The sequence below is a fragment of the Podarcis melisellensis genome (assembly GCF_964234715.1).
Source record: "Podarcis melisellensis genome assembly, chromosome: 17".
Classification (NCBI taxonomy): domain Eukaryota; kingdom Metazoa; phylum Chordata; class Lepidosauria; order Squamata; family Lacertidae; genus Podarcis; species Podarcis melisellensis.
Genome location: NC_138534.1, coordinates 6,579,643 through 6,596,110, shown reverse-complemented (window position 1 = coordinate 6,596,110; position 16,468 = coordinate 6,579,643). Strand labels below are relative to the sequence as shown.

The 16,468-nt window shown below is 44.3% G+C and overlaps 1 protein-coding gene across 1 annotated transcript in view; it reads right to left on the bottom strand.

Annotated features, from left to right (window-relative positions):
- PDE4A (phosphodiesterase 4A) overlaps window positions 1–16,468 on the bottom strand; it is a 367,213-nt gene that overhangs the window by 319,639 nt on the left and 31,106 nt on the right. The window contains exon 2 of the mRNA XM_081894065.1: window positions 13,509–13,741. Coding sequence (XP_081750191.1) covers window positions 13,509–13,684 — 176 coding nt within the window. The 5' untranslated portion in view covers window positions 13,685–13,741. The remainder of the gene's footprint in view (window positions 1–13,508; window positions 13,742–16,468) is intronic.

Genomic DNA, 16,468 nt, shown 5'->3' with positions numbered 1-16,468 from the left:
AGCAGACGGCGCCCATTACTTACATCATAGGAGCCTACACAACACAAAACACTGTTGCTGTATGTAGGTTTTATTTTATTTGTTTTTTATCTTATATTTGTCATGGGCATAGCCAGGACTTATGGGGGGGAGCTTTATGCTGCGGGGGGCAGAACTGAGTTATCTGCGACGCAATTGGACAGTTAGTTAAGTATTTTTATTTATTTACTGGGTTTAGGGGGACAGCTGCCCCCCTGCACCATGGGCATAGCCAAGGTGAGGACAGCTGTCCCCTCTAGATCAAGTAAAACAATAAAAAATATACTTAACTAACTGACCAATCACATCGGTTCTGCCCCCCCCATCAAAAGGCCTCCCCTCCCAACAAAAAGCATGGCTATGCCCATGCCCTGCACCCCATGGCTAAGAGCGGTGGACTCGTAATCTGGTGAACCGGGTTCGCTTCCCTGCTCCTCCACCTGCAGCTGCTGGGTGACCTTGAGCTAGTCACGCTTCTCTGAAATCTCTCAGCCTCACTCACCTCACAGAGTGTTTGTTGTAGGGGGGGAAGGGAAAGGAGAATGTTAGCCGCCTTCGGGTAGTGATAAAGCGGGGTATCAAATCCAAAACTCCTCTTCTTCCTAACCACCGCTTGAAGAAAACAGCACTTGAGAGCGAGGGAATGACACAAAACTCGCTTGCAGCTTCATTTCTTCTTCCGCTGCTAAACTGAGCACTTTGTCATTTTTGGTAGCAGGGTATTTTAGCCTGGGGCCTTGTGGCTCTAAGGGGAGAATGGAAAGCTGAGATTGTGACAAAATATTCAGAAGAAAGGAGTCTGGGGCTTAAAAGGCAGCACTGAAAGGGGCAGGTAATTTGAGGCCATTTCTTTGCGGAGGGAGACGTTAACATTCAGAATACTGTGTGCTCTTTTAGTCGCCTGGTCTCAAAACGGGTATCATAAAGCTGGGGAAGGTACAGAAACAGGCAGCAGCAATGACCCAAGAGCTGTAGCATCTCCCTTAACAGGAAAGGTCAAAGCAATGAAATTGATTTAGCAGTATACTGGGGGCTTAGATCTCTAGATTGAGGGACAGTTCATTTATATCCCATGTTCCCAAAAGTACCAGCAAGAGGAAAATGCTCCTTGACACAGGGTGTGTCTGCCACTTCCCACTCAGGGACTCAAACTGGGAATGCTGGATATTTTCAGTCCCACATTTTATAAGGGAAGGAATCCCCACAAGCATGTGCAGGAAAGGTATTTGTAGAAGACTTACAAATCTACAAAAAAAAATTATTATGAGTCCATAGCACATGAAGATCAGCGAATCTCAAAAGAGTCAACTACTTGGGGACCAACGCAGTGAATGTAGGGAGAATTCATATTTGGGTGACCAGGAAAGCAACTAGTGGGCTGGGAAACCTCTGAGTCAAAGATCCCCCTCATCATGAATTTACAAAGTGGCCCGAACTTAAGCAATAAATTATTTCACAGTACCAGTCGTCTCCACACCTCTGCCAGACTGTAATATGGAGATAATACTTGCCTGTCCCCATGGAGTTTTTATAAAGCTTTTCATTTTTAGAAAAGGGATACTGGACTAGTCAGATCCACCAGTACTACTGAATAAAGTTGCTGTAATTCAAAGTGGTGTTCAAACCCAATGGAAACAACTAAATATTTGTTTATTTGTCTATTTGTTTATTTCAAATCTTGCTCGCTCATTCCTTTGGAACTGACAGCTGGGGTGTTTATTTCCACATTTTGTATCCAATCTTTGCATAAGCTTCATCTAACAAAAAGGTGTATTTTAAAAGTTGTAGAATCATACTGGTATTCAAATGTATACTGCCTCCAAGCAGTTGACAAATGTTCTAAATGACCAGTACCCTGGAGTTATGATTTGTGGTGTTCTGAGCTTTCAAAGCAAGCTGCATTCCAACAGCCTCAGAACTCCAAGGAGCAGTTGCTACCGTGCTCAGACCAGCTTCTCTCTTCTCAGGTCTTCTCTGAGGTCAGACACACAAAGAGAAAGCCCTGGAAAAAGCCCTTGCATACCAGAGACTAGCTGAAGAACTGATTTCGTGTAGCACTCTTCAGTTCCCCACCAACATAGCAGTGTTTTCTCAGATAATAACAAATTGACTTTTATTTCCTTTTGTCCTGTCTGAGAGCCACTTGGCAGGCTTTTCACATTTTGTGTGTTTGTGTGAGAGAGAGGGGGGGGACTAAAGTCAGAAAGGATTATTTACTGAACAGTAGCGGGTGGTGCTGTGGGTTAAACCACAGAGCCTAGGACTTGCCGATCAGTAGGTCAGCGGTTCGAATCCCCGCGACACGGTGAGCTCCCGTTGCTCGGTCCCTGCTCCTGCCAACTTGGCAGTTCGAAAGCACGTCAAAGTGCAAGTAGATAAATAGATACTGCTCCAGTGGGAAGGTAAACAGCGTTTCCGTGCGCTGCTCTGGTTCACCAGAAGTGGCTTAGTCTTGCTGGCCACATGACCCAGAAGCTGTACGCCGGCTCCCTCGGCCAGTAAAGCGAGATGAGCGCCGCAACCCCAGAGTCAGTCACGACTGGACCTAACGGTAAGGGGTCCCTTTACCTTTACTAGCTGTATTAATCTGTTGCACCAAACTTTCTTTCAAGGGTAGAATGTGTAACTTTAGTTGGATCATGCCTGACATTTTAACAATGGAGAGGGAAGGGAGGGGAGCAGAGGAGGATTGGAGAAGAGCCCAATTATCTGCATGGAGGAGGTCCAATAGAACAAAAGGGGTTGTGCAGTTGTGCCATTTCTTCACCCCTTGGAAAATCTAATTCCTGGCACTTGTGATTGCAGGTACAGCAGACTTTTCCATTCCAATGTCTCAAGGTGGGAAATGCAGAATTTGCCCTAGAATGATGGCATTGTTTTAGCTGCACATCACTATTTGCTCAAACTTTAGGATATTTATTTTATTTATTTTTTAATTTCTATACTGCTTTATATTTTTAATAAAAATCTCAACGCGGTTTACAGCATATTAAATCAAGAAATCCAGAAAACATTAGCCGGGTGATGTTCCACCTAGGCCAGGTGGAAAGGGCCTTGCAGGGAGCGGCCTCCATGCCTCACAGTCTGACGATGTTCCTCCGGCCTCATGAGGAGCCTCTTCAGTAGAGCTGGTGAGTGTGGGCCTCGCCCCCTAGGCCAGGTAGATGTCCATATGATATTGTGTCTAAGTATTTAACGGTTGGGACGCGGGTGGCGCTGTGGGTAAAACCTCAGAGCCTAGGGCTTGCCGATTGCATGGTCGGCGGTTCGAATCCCCGCGGTGGGGTGAGCTCCCGTCTCCGGTCCCAGCTCCTGCCCACCTAGAAGTTCGAAAGCACCCCTAAAGTGCAAGTAGATAAATAGGTACCACTTTATAGCGGGAAGGTAAACGCTGTTTCTGTGTGCTGCGCTGGTGCCGGCTCGCCAGAGCAGCTTCGTCATGCTGGCCACGTGACCAGGAAGTGTCTCCAGAGAGCACTGGCCCCTGGCCTCTTAAGTGAGATGGGCGCACAACCCTAGAGTTGGACATGACTGGCCCGTATGGGCAGGGGTACCTTTACCTTTTTATCTAACGGTTATCTTTTGTCTGTGTTTTTCTCCAGCATGCCTTCTATCACCAGTCTTCCCAGTATCAAAGCTAAAGTTCCACACCAGGCACATTATGGCTCCTTTCCAGTATGGCTGTTGTGCAGGGTATTCTGTTTGCAACTGGGTGCCTTTGTCCTGGCTCTTACTGGCTGCGTTATGAACATCTCCTCCACATCTGCCAATCTTGAATGGAGAGTGTGGCAGATTGAGAACACCACGGGCAGCAACAAACCTGGCATTGTGGGCACTGGGATCTGGGACGCCTGTTCTGTGTGCAGAATGACAATGAAGAAGATCAACATCATATGCATACCATTAAACGATGAGGAGTCCCTACCCTCTGAAATCATCCTTGCCCAAGACTTGATGCCATTGGCCTCAATTGCCAATGCGGTGACCCTTTTTGTATGGCCTTTGTGCTTTATAACATATTTAAGCCGGGAAAACACGATGATTTCATCGTCACCTTCTTTTCCATCGGAGCAATTGTGGACTTGGCCACAGGTACATTGGTACTTATTTCCATTTTGTGGAATCTGCATTCTATATTAACAAACGAAGGAATTAAGCTTCCTGAGGTTTTGGGAGTGCCTCCCATTGAAACAGAACAGCATGCTGGAATTTCTATCTATACTTGGTTTAATGTAGCAGCTTCACAGATCTTAAGTGGAAAGCTGGTTCTAGGTGAAAAATATTTTTGGAAAATGAGTGAAATAATCACTTCCAAGCAAAAATTTGTCAACGACCCAGAAAGTGTTACAGGCACTGAAAGCCCAACGCTTTCAGTGTGGGCATTACTGTATTACTCTTCTGTGACACTTGAGTGTGAAGAAAAACACACTATTTGGTCGAGATATCAAAGGAATATTAAAACGGAAACCATGCCAGACTCATTAGGAGTGTGGCTAAGGAATGGCTCCAGTCCTGTGACTGGCTTCTTTTAAATCTCAGCAAGGAAGATTGTGTATATTTATTATCAAATTTGTTCGTTTTTATCTTTCCTTATGCATATTATGTTTAAATTTTTTGTTTTTAACTGAATGTTCCTGGGATGATTACAACATAGGGTGAAATATAAATTGGGTGGGAATGAAAAGGATCAAATTGTTATATCTAGATGTTGATTTTGATCTCTTTTAGCAATAAAAAGAATGTTATCTCATTGCACACTTATGCTGGAGTGCTTATTTTGCTGCAGACTCCACTGTCTATTGTGCTTTTCAAGTTTTCTGCATTTCAGAAACACTGCAATTCGCAAAAGGTTCTGGGACATGCTTGGGATGTGGGTGTGTGCAGTCCGTTTTACAGAGAATACTGGCCAAGCCTTTGAGTGCTTGTGTGCTGCTACCAGCCCTGGCCAGCAAGAACAATAATCAGGGACACTCAGTTTCCGTAGTCCAGAGAGACCTAGGCCACTTCCAGCTTTAGGTAGAATAAAAAATTAAAAATGATGGAACACAAAACAAAATAGCGCCACACACCTAAGAAGTGAGACGTAATTAAATATGATGAAATATCTGTGTACAAAAAAGAACCATGTCTTTTACCAAATCATGATTCTATGATTCTATGATATCTCTCATTTCAGCTCTAAGCTGCAGGTAGAAACAAGTTGAGAGAAGAATCAAATACAAAAGAATTAAGAAGTGACTAAATCTGAGGCCCACTTAATTATACATACTTTAATTTTGAACAGATCCATGATTTTCTTCGATTCCTGTAAACTTTTCAGTTTTTAGGCTTCCAGAAGGTTGGGATTTCTGCCACATTTCACTAGATCTTATTTTATTGCTGCCATAAATATAGTTCTGCCCCTTACAGCTTTCCCACAGTGATTTGAAGCCGGGAATGACTTTGACAGAAGACCACAGGTATTTAGGAACAAATTTCCCTGTACAACACAGTAAAATTGTTATCTATACAGACTGTGCTCTCTGTGTCTATAATCCATACTGTAAAAAGAAAAATACATTACACATTTGTAAAAGTCAACAGTTTCATAACGAAACCTTGGATGTAGCACATCACATGGAGGGAATGGGGAAGGCAACTTACGTTTAATCAAATGTGCTTTACATTTAAGATGGAGAAGATTAAAGTACATTCACCGGTCTCTAGGAAAGAAGCACATATTTCCTGCAGAGTTTGTGTCAGTGCTGCCTTGGAATAGGCACCTTGATTATAAAGCTATCAATGCTGCCTGCTGTTAATGTTCCTGAGAGATGGGTTAGGCTGCTAACAGCTTTGCTTGCATGGAACAATTTTGTCTTCTTAGAATTGGCTCAGGCTGCAAGAATGCTCCACCAAATGGTTGCAGTCTGAGTGACAAACAGTATATTACAGAGCAAGATCCACCCGGTAACATAGACAGGTGACCATCACACATCCTGGAACGTCAGTGCAGGAGAAACAAAAGACTGCCTGCAGCTCACTCTCTGAGCACATGAATGCTTGCAAAATCCCACTATGGACTTTGGATTCCCTCCCCCCTTATAGACCAACACAGGATTATTAGATGTTGGTTTTTTTTTAATGAGAATTGCAAATTGAGCCCTTCAAAAACAGGATAATGAAACTGGAGAGAAATGAATTCCTGTCGCCTGCATCTGGTTGAGGGTAACATTTCCTCCAACCACTAGCTGATGCTATGCAATTTAACTTCTATTGACTTTTTTCTTTTACCTGGTATACCACCTAAAATATAATCTCCAGCTTTGCTATTAAGAAAACCAGTTGAGGCTAGTCCAGGAGGGCAAGTAGAGTACTGATCCACCAGAGCTCGCCAAATCTGTTGGCTGGAGGAGAACCCTGGTAGAAACCTCTGACATCCACTTGGCTGGTATGTTGCCTATGGAGAAAGTTAAGAGTCATGTATGTCTCTGGCCCCATCCAGAAAAGCAGAGGAGCCAATTCCTAGGGGCTCAAGTCCCTTCACTCCCAATAAAATATTCGGGGGGCAAAGCCTCCCAAATTGATAGGCATTGCCATTCAAATGGGGTGTGTATGTGTGCCACATCTTGTGACTGATTATCTGGGCCCCTCCTAAAGGCTTTCTGGGAAATGATAAATAACGAGTTAAAGAAAATGTTTAAAAACACTTTTGTTAAAAAACCAGAAGCCTTTTTACTGGGTATAGTAGGTGAAGAGATACCAAAAAAAGATAAAAGACTGTTCATGTATGCAACAGCAGCGGCAAGAACCCTTTTAGCCCAAAAATGGAAACAGCAAGAAGTACCAATGAAAGAAGAGTGGCAGATGAAAATGATGGACTTGGCAGAACTGGCGAAGCTGACGGGGGAAATCCCAAAACAGCATGATCAAGTTTTCCAAAAAGACTGGAGTAAATTTATACAATATTTGAAAGATCATTGTAAACCATCAACAACACTAGTAGGGGTATCTGAAGACTTGTAATGAGAATTTATTTACCTTTCTACATTTATTTAAATGTTGAGGTATTTTGTGATGAGTCTTATTAGAATTAGAAAATATATAAAATACTGTGATATAAAGGCTAATTTTGAAAGCCAAGAGGTGGGCGGGAAGGAAGTCAATAGAGCCAAAGAGGTAAAGTGGATAATAATGATGTGGTTATATATGTTTAAATGGAAAATTAATAATATTTTTTAAAAAGAAGATTATCTGGGCCCCTCCAATATTTTATTCAAGTTGCACCATAGTCATCCAGCCCCTGAAAGGTTCGTGAGGGAATGCCACCCTCAGACTGAAAAACACTTTTTGTCCCTTATCACAGGTGTGCCTCCAAACATATAATGTGGAAGAGGCCCTTAAAACAGCGGCTATGATAGTGCAGTGACACGAAGCCTGAGACTCTTCCAAGGTTTTCCTTTCTGCTTACTCCCGGGAAATGTGCATAGGACTGCAGCTTTAGAGAAGTCAATGCTGAGCATATATTCCTCTAGTGTAAAAAAGACAATTCCCAGATTAGTTTATAAAGTGGGCTGCACATTAATACTAATCTCAGGGCGCATCATGCTGCTTCAACTAATAGGGCTCTTGGGGACTAAAGGACTATTTATGGGTGTTTTCTTTCAAAAAAGAAACATTTAAAGGACCTTCTAAAAATAAGCATGCTTTTAGCTAATACCCCCTTCCCCAGCACACCAGGGAGTGCTAATGATGGCATATGCTGCTCGCTATAATTGCATAGCATTAAGACACAAGATCTGTTGCGTGGCAGTTAGTTGGGAATCCAAAATGCACCCCATTATTGATAATCACCATCTTAACTCTGATGCCTTTGTGCCTCACAATGGTAAAAGAATAGCAAGCAATCCAGCAGATTTGCAGACCGCCAGAGTTCTTTTGTGGCTAAGCCAGAACGTTATCTTTCCGACAAGTTCTTGCCAAAACTGGAGGGGGCAAAGCCAGGAACAGAATGCAGCTCATGCAGCGTAGTGCAGATGCAGGCATGAGGAATGAAAATGCACGCGGGCTGTGCTGCCACATGGAACTCGGCCCTTAATAAGAGGGTGATGGAGGTGGCTGCCACAACATTGTAAGGTACACTTAGCAAATACACAGGAGTATACAGCCGTTTGTGGTCCCATTTGATTTGTGTAGTCCAAATGATGTTAGCCTTCAAACAGCACCAGTCTCAAGGCTTCCCCCCTGTAAATTCAGGGAAATGCAGCTCCAAACATCTCCACTGGGGCTGTAGACGATTTGTTTCAGTGTTTGGGGGTGGGCGGTGGATCAATTGTCATTTTCTGTTACTTTCCATGGCCACTACTTCCTCAACGCTTTAATTTCTTTCCTGGCCCTCCACATAACTATAAACAATGTACTATGGTACCTCAGGTTAAGAATTTAATTCGTTCTGGAGGTCTGTTCTGAACCTGAAACTGTTCTTAACCTGAGACTCCACTTTAGCTAATGGGGCCTCCCGTTGCCACTGTGCTGCCACCCCACAATTTCTGTTCTCATCCTGAAGCAAAATTTTTAACCTGAGGTACTATTTCTGGGTTAGCGGAGTCTGTAACCTGAAGCGTCTGTATCCCGAGGTACCACTGTATACACACCAGTCACTGCATAGCAATCCGAAAAGCATATGATTCCTATTTCTTTCCCAACCATGCTGGTAACTATTTCTGGTGTATTCCTAAACTAAAAGGTAAAAGGTAAAGGACCCCTGCACGGTTAAGGCCAGTCAAAGGTGACTATGGGGTTGCGGCACGCTGTGGTCTAAACAGGGGCGTCTTACCCATAGAGGCTAGTGGCGCGGGGCGCCAGGGCGCCAAGTTCTGGAAGGTGCCAGGGAAGAGGTGGAGGCTGGACGCGGCGCCTCCCGGCATCAGCTTGCCGCCCTAGCCCACCTCTGCCATGCAATGCCCGGAGCCTCCATCTGCCGTGGCCACCGCGGCACGAAGTGCCAACTGAGCTGAGAGACACTGCGTCCAGCCTCTGCCTCTTCCCCACCGGAGGAGCTGCCCTCCAGCCGCTGCCCGCCTCCTCCAGCCCCGCCGGCACCGTCCTTCCTAAAAAACTCTGGTAAACGGGGCGGGGGGAGGGCACCGGAGGGAGCTTTGCACCCATGGTGCCGGATATGCTTAAGATGGTCCTGGGTCTAAACCACTGAGCCTCTTGGGCTCGCTGATCAGAAGGTTGGCGGCTCGAATCCCCGTGACAGGGTGAGCTCCTGTTGCTCTATCCCAGCTCCTGCCAGTCTAGCAGTTCAAATTCCTAAATTAATCTCTCTCTCTCTCTCTCTCTCTCTCTCTCTCTCTCTCTCTCTCTCTCTCTCTCACACACACACACACACACACACACACACACAGAGGAAGGGGGGGGAGGAATAAAGATCTACACTGGGATCTGCGACTGTTGCTGTGACTCCTGCTGTGTGAGACCCTGTCTCATGGATGGGCCGGCCCTGTGTGAATGTCTATGATGCAATTAATATTGCCTTTCCCATGAAAGTAGCTAATGCAGCAGAAGACAGAATCAGGATTCAAGATGACCTTAAACGATTGGAGAACTAACAAAATGAATTTCAATAGGGATAAATGTCAGGATCTACACTTAGGCAGAAATGCACAAATATAAGGTCGGGGCACCTGGCTTGCCAGTAGTACTAAACTAATCATGATCCTTGGGCTGAGATGTTTTCAGCATTGGCTTTGGGCTCAAAGCTCCCTCAGAGCACAGCAAACAGGAGATTATCAAAGAGGAGATCATCACACAGAGGATTATGGAATCCATTCCCCCTCTGGAATGGTGGCTTGAGAGGGAGGGAAGTTAAGGAGATGAAGGAGGTTTTAAAGGGAATTTCTGTCACAGGGAAATGTATATCTCTGATCTGAATAAGCCACTTAATGCAGATGGTGTGGTTGGGAAGTTCAGAGGCAGATTTAATCGTAAATCTCTCTGGATTAACCCTAATGGTCTGATGTGTGTAGTGAGCACACAAAGAAGAGGAGGGAGAAAACATTCTTTTTCTGCTGAGATTCCTGCATTTCAGGGGGTTGGACTAGATGATCCTTGGGATCCCTTCCAACTCTATGAATCTACCACCTCTCTTTGAAATAAAAGAGAGCACACAAACAATTTCTAATGGCTGCCTTGCAGGGGCCACAACTGAGATACCCACGAAATTTCATTCCAAGTCTCCCCCACCCCGGTCATCCAGTACTGGCCTCAATCCATTCAGGTATGCTGCTGCTCAAAGCAGCAACTAGCTTCTCATTCAAGGAGTCCTATTCTGAACTGCACTATCAACACTCTATTTACCATAGCCCCACTCTGCTCACCTGGGCAAAGGTTAGGCTGACACCACCAGTGCCTGCAGTTACCCACAACTCCTGGCATCAAAAGTTCTGGCACCTGAAAACGGCCTGGGACTTGAACTCTTTGAATCACTCCAGAGGCAGAATACTTAAAAATAAATAAATATAATTTTTAACAACGGGTTCAACCGAAAATAAACTCCATCCAAGTTGCTTTTTTCTGCTTGGATGGCAACCTTGTCAAAGTCTTCCTTTTACATCTAATTGAGGTATAGTGTTAATAATGTTGCACGTCTCCCTAGTCTCCAAGCAGGTCACGATAGCATGATGCCCAGGGTTGAGTTTCCTTGAAATGAGGTGTCTTTATGATATATGGTTTATTTACACATATATACAACCTGACCCTATGATGGAGGCGCTCACAGCATCAACACCCCAATAGGTCTTGCTTCTCCTATAGTCATAGCCTTGGATTCCAGCAGAAATCAAGCATGACTCTCGCCCTCTGGCTTCTGCCTGCTTCTTGTCCAGTTCTCTCTCATACATTGCTCTGGCTATTGTCCTTCTCTCTATCAGCCAGGTGAGCCACTTGCTTTCTTATACTAGCAACCATGCTTAGTTAGGCCCATTAACACATCAAGAAGCTAAGTGGCTAGTTCAACAATGGGATCCTCCATTAGATTTTAAGCCTTGCTGGATCCAGGACCCCAGGAATCAGCAGGGACCTGAGAATCATGCAGGCTACTACCCCCCCCACCCCTGGCAACTCACTACAGTATGTACTAGCTAAGGTGTTTAGAAACCATATGAAGAGAAGTGGGTGGAGTTTCTTAAATGCCAGAGCAAAACACAGGTAAACAAACTTGGACTCAACGAAATGGGAATCGCAAAGAAAAGAGATTTAGCATTATTAAGAACTTACATTTCAACAAGAGCAGCTCAAAAAACATCCTAATATATATTCATCATTTGATAATAATAAACAAATGGATATAATGGGTGTATCACAGCCTAGAAGAGGAGGAGGAGGTCTGAGCTCTTGGGGCCAGGGCTAGCTGAGCCAGCTTCATTAGCCATAGCTAATGGGTTAACCATTCCTTGCTTGTCTTCTTCCTGCCGGGAAACAAACCACGATCCCTGGCTGTGTTACGTCTGAACCAGAGGTTACTGTTTGCTTCACTGAAACAAGCCACAACCTCGGTTCAGATATAATGCAAAAACTTCTTCCTGGGGAGAAGTAAAGCAGGTTCATTCACAGTAAACCAGTGGTGTCCAAACATTTTTCAAAGTGGGCCAGATTTGATGAAGTGAAGGGCCGTGAGGGTCGACCAAAGGGCCAACCAGTTGTTGACCTTTTTTAAGGGTTGAAGTTGTTGAGGTTTTTTTAGGATTTTACCCCAGGAAACAAACTGGCACAGGGGCCGGATTAAACTGACCAGCAGGCTGGATTAGACCCCCGAAACAGACTTTGGACATGCCTGCAGTAAACCATTAATTACAGTTTACTGTGATGTGTGAACTAGGCCAACTCAAAAGAATCCAACTCTGTACTCTTCCCCGGTTATTTATCTGAACTACCATCTAAGCTAGTGATGTATGGAAGTGAGAGCTGGACCATAAAGAAGACTGATCGCCGAAGAATTGATGCTTTTGAATTATGGTGCTGGAGGAGACTCTTGAGAGTCCCATGGACTGCAAGAAGATCAAACCTTCCATTCTTAAAGAAATCAGCCCTGGGTGCTCACTTGAAGGACAGATCATGAAGCTGAGGCTCCAATACTTTGGCCACCTCATGAGAAGAGAAGACTCCCTGGAAAAGACCCTGATGTTGGGAAAGATTGAGGGCACAAGAAGAAGGTGATGACAGAGGACGAGATGGTTGGACAGTGTTCTCGAAGCTACCAGCATGAATTTGACCAAGCTGCGGGAGGCAGTGGAAGACAGGAGTGCCTGGCGTGCTCTGGTCCAGGGGGTCACGAAGAGTCGGACACAACTAAACGACTAAACAACAACAACAACCATCTAAGCATCTCTCCACAACTTTGACAGCCTGGCTGAAGAAGAGGAAGCAAGTCCCAGAACTTCTCCTCAGCAAACATGAACAGAAGCTGATGCTGATAGTGGAATCAGAGGCCAGGATTGATGCATCAATTCTGTTCTTTCTTAACTGCAACCAGACAGTGTTTATTGACATCATATGCAGTGGACTGTTTGGGCTTAGTAAGGGTTTGGGCCACTAGCAAGCAAACTTAAAAGATGAAATTTCTCCCGTAATGTGCAATTGAATTTCTTTCTTTTTTAATGATTTTTTTTATTTTGCCAAAGTAATAAGAATAAATAAATAAGAATAAAAATGTGCACCTCACCCCAGAGACCATTCCATTATAACTATCCAACCTCCCAAAATTTCAACACCTCTTGTGATGGTTTGACCTCTTTCCGTTTTAACAGTACAGATTCTACAAACACCCTCCATATCTCCTCGAAATAATTTCTCCTGCATATTCCCCATCTTACCTTAATGGCACATGTTAATTTATCATTAATAGCTATATCCCACACCTCTTTATACCATTCTTCCATTTTATACTCTGCTTGCTCCTTCCATTTCCTAGCTATAACAACTTGTGCAGCTGCCAATAGATTTGTGAGCAAGTCCTTCATAGCCTGTGAACCTTCCACCCCATCGTAAATTGATAATAATGCAACTTCGGAACTTTCGGTCAGCTTTAACCCAGTGATTTCTGTTATCTCCTTAAACATCCTTTGGCAAAAAATTATACATTTTTACACCCCCACCAGATGTGAACATAAGTCTGCAATTGAATTTCTAACCTACCTTTGTTGGCCGTTTGTAGATCCAGAGATTCCATGTAAATTATATGCTGATTATATGGTAGCAAAGTTTTTACATACGAACGAGACACAGGTGTAGCGGGGAAACAATTTCCACAACTCTTTTGCTGGATGCCTGCCCTCACATTATTACAGAGGTCACTCCCAATCCTCTCCTCCCAGGAGCTCCAAATGCAACACAGCAAATAACCATCCCTTATATTCTCTATGTACTGGCATCTCAGATCTGTAGGATGTCCACCGGCACACTTGCTCTTCAATAACACAGCACCCCTGCTTCACTATCTCCCTTTGCCTTACCTGTCCGGGTCAGCATGGGTGATAGAAATTCGTGGAGGGATTCGTAGTGGGAGAGTAGTTGGCCGCTGGACATTGTCGGGCTCTGGTGAGCGCGCTCTGTCTATGGGCTTCCAGGGTGGGACTTGCAGGCTGGAGGAGAGGCGTCTACGTCCCCGACGCAGGTCGGCACCCAGCATGTTGGAGGAAGTGTAGGAGCGGCTGCACCAGCTGGGGTCCAATGTGTCCTTGGGCTTCTGCAGAGGAGAAGAGGGAGAGGGGTGGGAATTGGGTTACTCCATTCAACAGGGTTTCAGAAACTTAAGAGCTATATAGTGCAGGCTCAGTTTGCCTGGTATGGATATAAACAGGCAAGATAAAGCTGAATTTAGGAATAGAAAGAACTGTCAGTTTTGGTTCTCTCACTTTCCCCTAATATAATGCATTTTTGTATGCTGTTGTAATGTTTTGTAAAACATTGGTTGGTTGCATAACTTTACTGCAAAGTTTGATGCCACAGCAGCAGCAAGAATACTCATCGCAAAGCACTGGAAGACACAAGACCTACCCACCCTGGAAGAATGGCAGATGCAAGTTATAGACTATATGGAACTAGCAGAAATGACCGGCAGAATCCGAGATCAAGGAGAAGAGCAAGTGGAAGAGGACTGGAAGAAGTTTAAAGTTTAAAAACATTGTAAAATTTATAAATGTTAAGGGCACTGTAAATGAAACGAAGGGGTTCTAGTGATTAAGATAAATAAGAGTATAAAGAGAAGGATAAAGGATGAACTTGAATAATATGATAATTGCTGAACTAATTTTAAAGTGGAATACATGAAAGGAAGGCGGGTGGAAGCAAGGAAAATAAGATTTGGAAGGGTATTGATTTGAAACAGAGTTTTCTTTTTTATGTTTTTATTTTCTTTTTATTTTGTTTTTGGTGATTTTTGTTAATTTTTATTGTTGTTAATTTTTTGTGAAACTTAATAAAATATCATTTAAAAAAAATAACTTTACTGCAAAGTTTGAATAAGTGTGAATATGTGTGAATTTTAAGGGTGCCTTTGTTTCAAATGTGAATTTGGTAGTTCCCCTTTAAAGGTAAAGGAACCTCTGACAATTAAGTCCGGTCACGAACGACTCTGAGGTTGCGGCGCTCATCTCACTTTACATGCCGAGGGAGCCAGCGTTTGTCCACTTCCGTAGACAGTTTTCCAGGTCATGTGGCCAGCATGACTAAGCCGCTTCTGGTGAAACCAGAGCTGCGCACATAAACGCCATTTACCTTCCTGCTGGAGCGGTACGTATTTATCTACTTGCACTGGCATGCTTTTGAACTGCTAGGTTGGCAGGAGCTGGGACTGAACAACGGAAGCTTTCCCCATTGCGGGGATTCAAACCAGCGACCTTTGGATCGGCAAGCCCAAGCAGCACACTGGTTTAACGCACAGCGCCACCCACGTCCCTGTTCCCCTTTAATCTGTATCAAATTTCTCCCCTCTACCAAGCTGAGATATGAATTGGGTTTGGAAATGTAATTCCTAAGCCCACCTTTGTTCATTCCTCATTTGGCAAGCAGCACTGCGGCCTGACCATGATGGGACAACAGGGTGCCGTTAAATGCTGCAAAATGCCAGTGACAGCATCCATTGTGTTATTTGCTTGTTTCACTTTTGCCTTTCATCCCAGCAACTCAAGGCAATGTACATCGTTCACGCAGGCACTTCAAATGTACCTCTTTAATTAGCTGGACGTCTTAGATAGGTGAATTCCAAAGTACATATTAAGGCAATACCTCTATCAGGCCAAATATAAGAAAATAGTGTGCAAGCTTTTTTATTTACAGTATTTCTCCAGCACTTTTTCATCAAGCTAGATGATAAACAAAGCAATGACAGGTGGGGAAAGAGAAAAGTTGGCCAGTGTTGAAGCCATGAAGTCTATATGAAGTCTTCAGCAGGGGCGAAAGTAGGCTTTATTTCAATCGGAACAAAGACCCAGTTTGGCACACACCCACCCCATGTGCATTTGCACACACACACACACACACGTACGTAGATTGGAAGTCTCAATAGCGCCGCTCTGGAAGCTTCACCCAGGGCAAAAATGTGGGTTGTAATCCACTGGGAGCAATCAAATACAACAATCTTTTCCTAGAGTGGACATGCAAGGGGATGTTGGTCCAGCCAGCTGAAACTTCCTGTTTCTTCCTGGACTGGAGTATCCTTCCTTGCATGTGACTAGAGGTGGGTGTGACCTTACCTGCCCAGGTAACAAAAAGGAAGAGTCATGCAGCACTCTCTTCTTTGACTTCCTTCTTCATTGGACCAGCTTTTTAGCTAGGGACTGCTTTCAGCTAGCATAAGCACTGGAACTATTCCCCCATATGGGGTAGATTCACATGTACATTTTTGTAACTAAGTATGCCTTCTGGAAGGGACGTGGGTGGTGCTGTGAGTTAAACCACAGAGCCTAGGACATGCCGATCAGAAGGTCAGCAATTCGAATCCCCACGACGGAGTGAGCTCCCATTGCTCAGTCCCTGCTCCTGCCAACCTAGCAGTTCGGAAACACATCAAAGTGCAAGTAGATAAATAGGGACCGCTCTGGTGGGAAGGTAAACGGCGTTTCTGTGTGCTGCTCTGGTTCACCAGAAGCGGCTTAGTCATGCTGGCCACATGACCCGGAAGCTGTACACCGGCTCTTGTGACCAATAAAGCGAGATGAGCGCCGCAACCCCAGAGTCGGCCATGACTGGACCTAATGGTCAGGGGTCCCTTTACCTTTATGCCTTCAGGAATCCAACTGTGAACTGATGTGAGTAAACTTCTTTCATTGACTTTAAATAAGATTGTCGTATCTTTATTCTTTTAAGAGGGATTAAAGGGAATTTACCAGGAACTATACAATTCAATCTGAGACAGACTGAATTGTATAATAGGGAGAGGCTTACACAAGCCTGCAACCAGCTATCTGCTGTG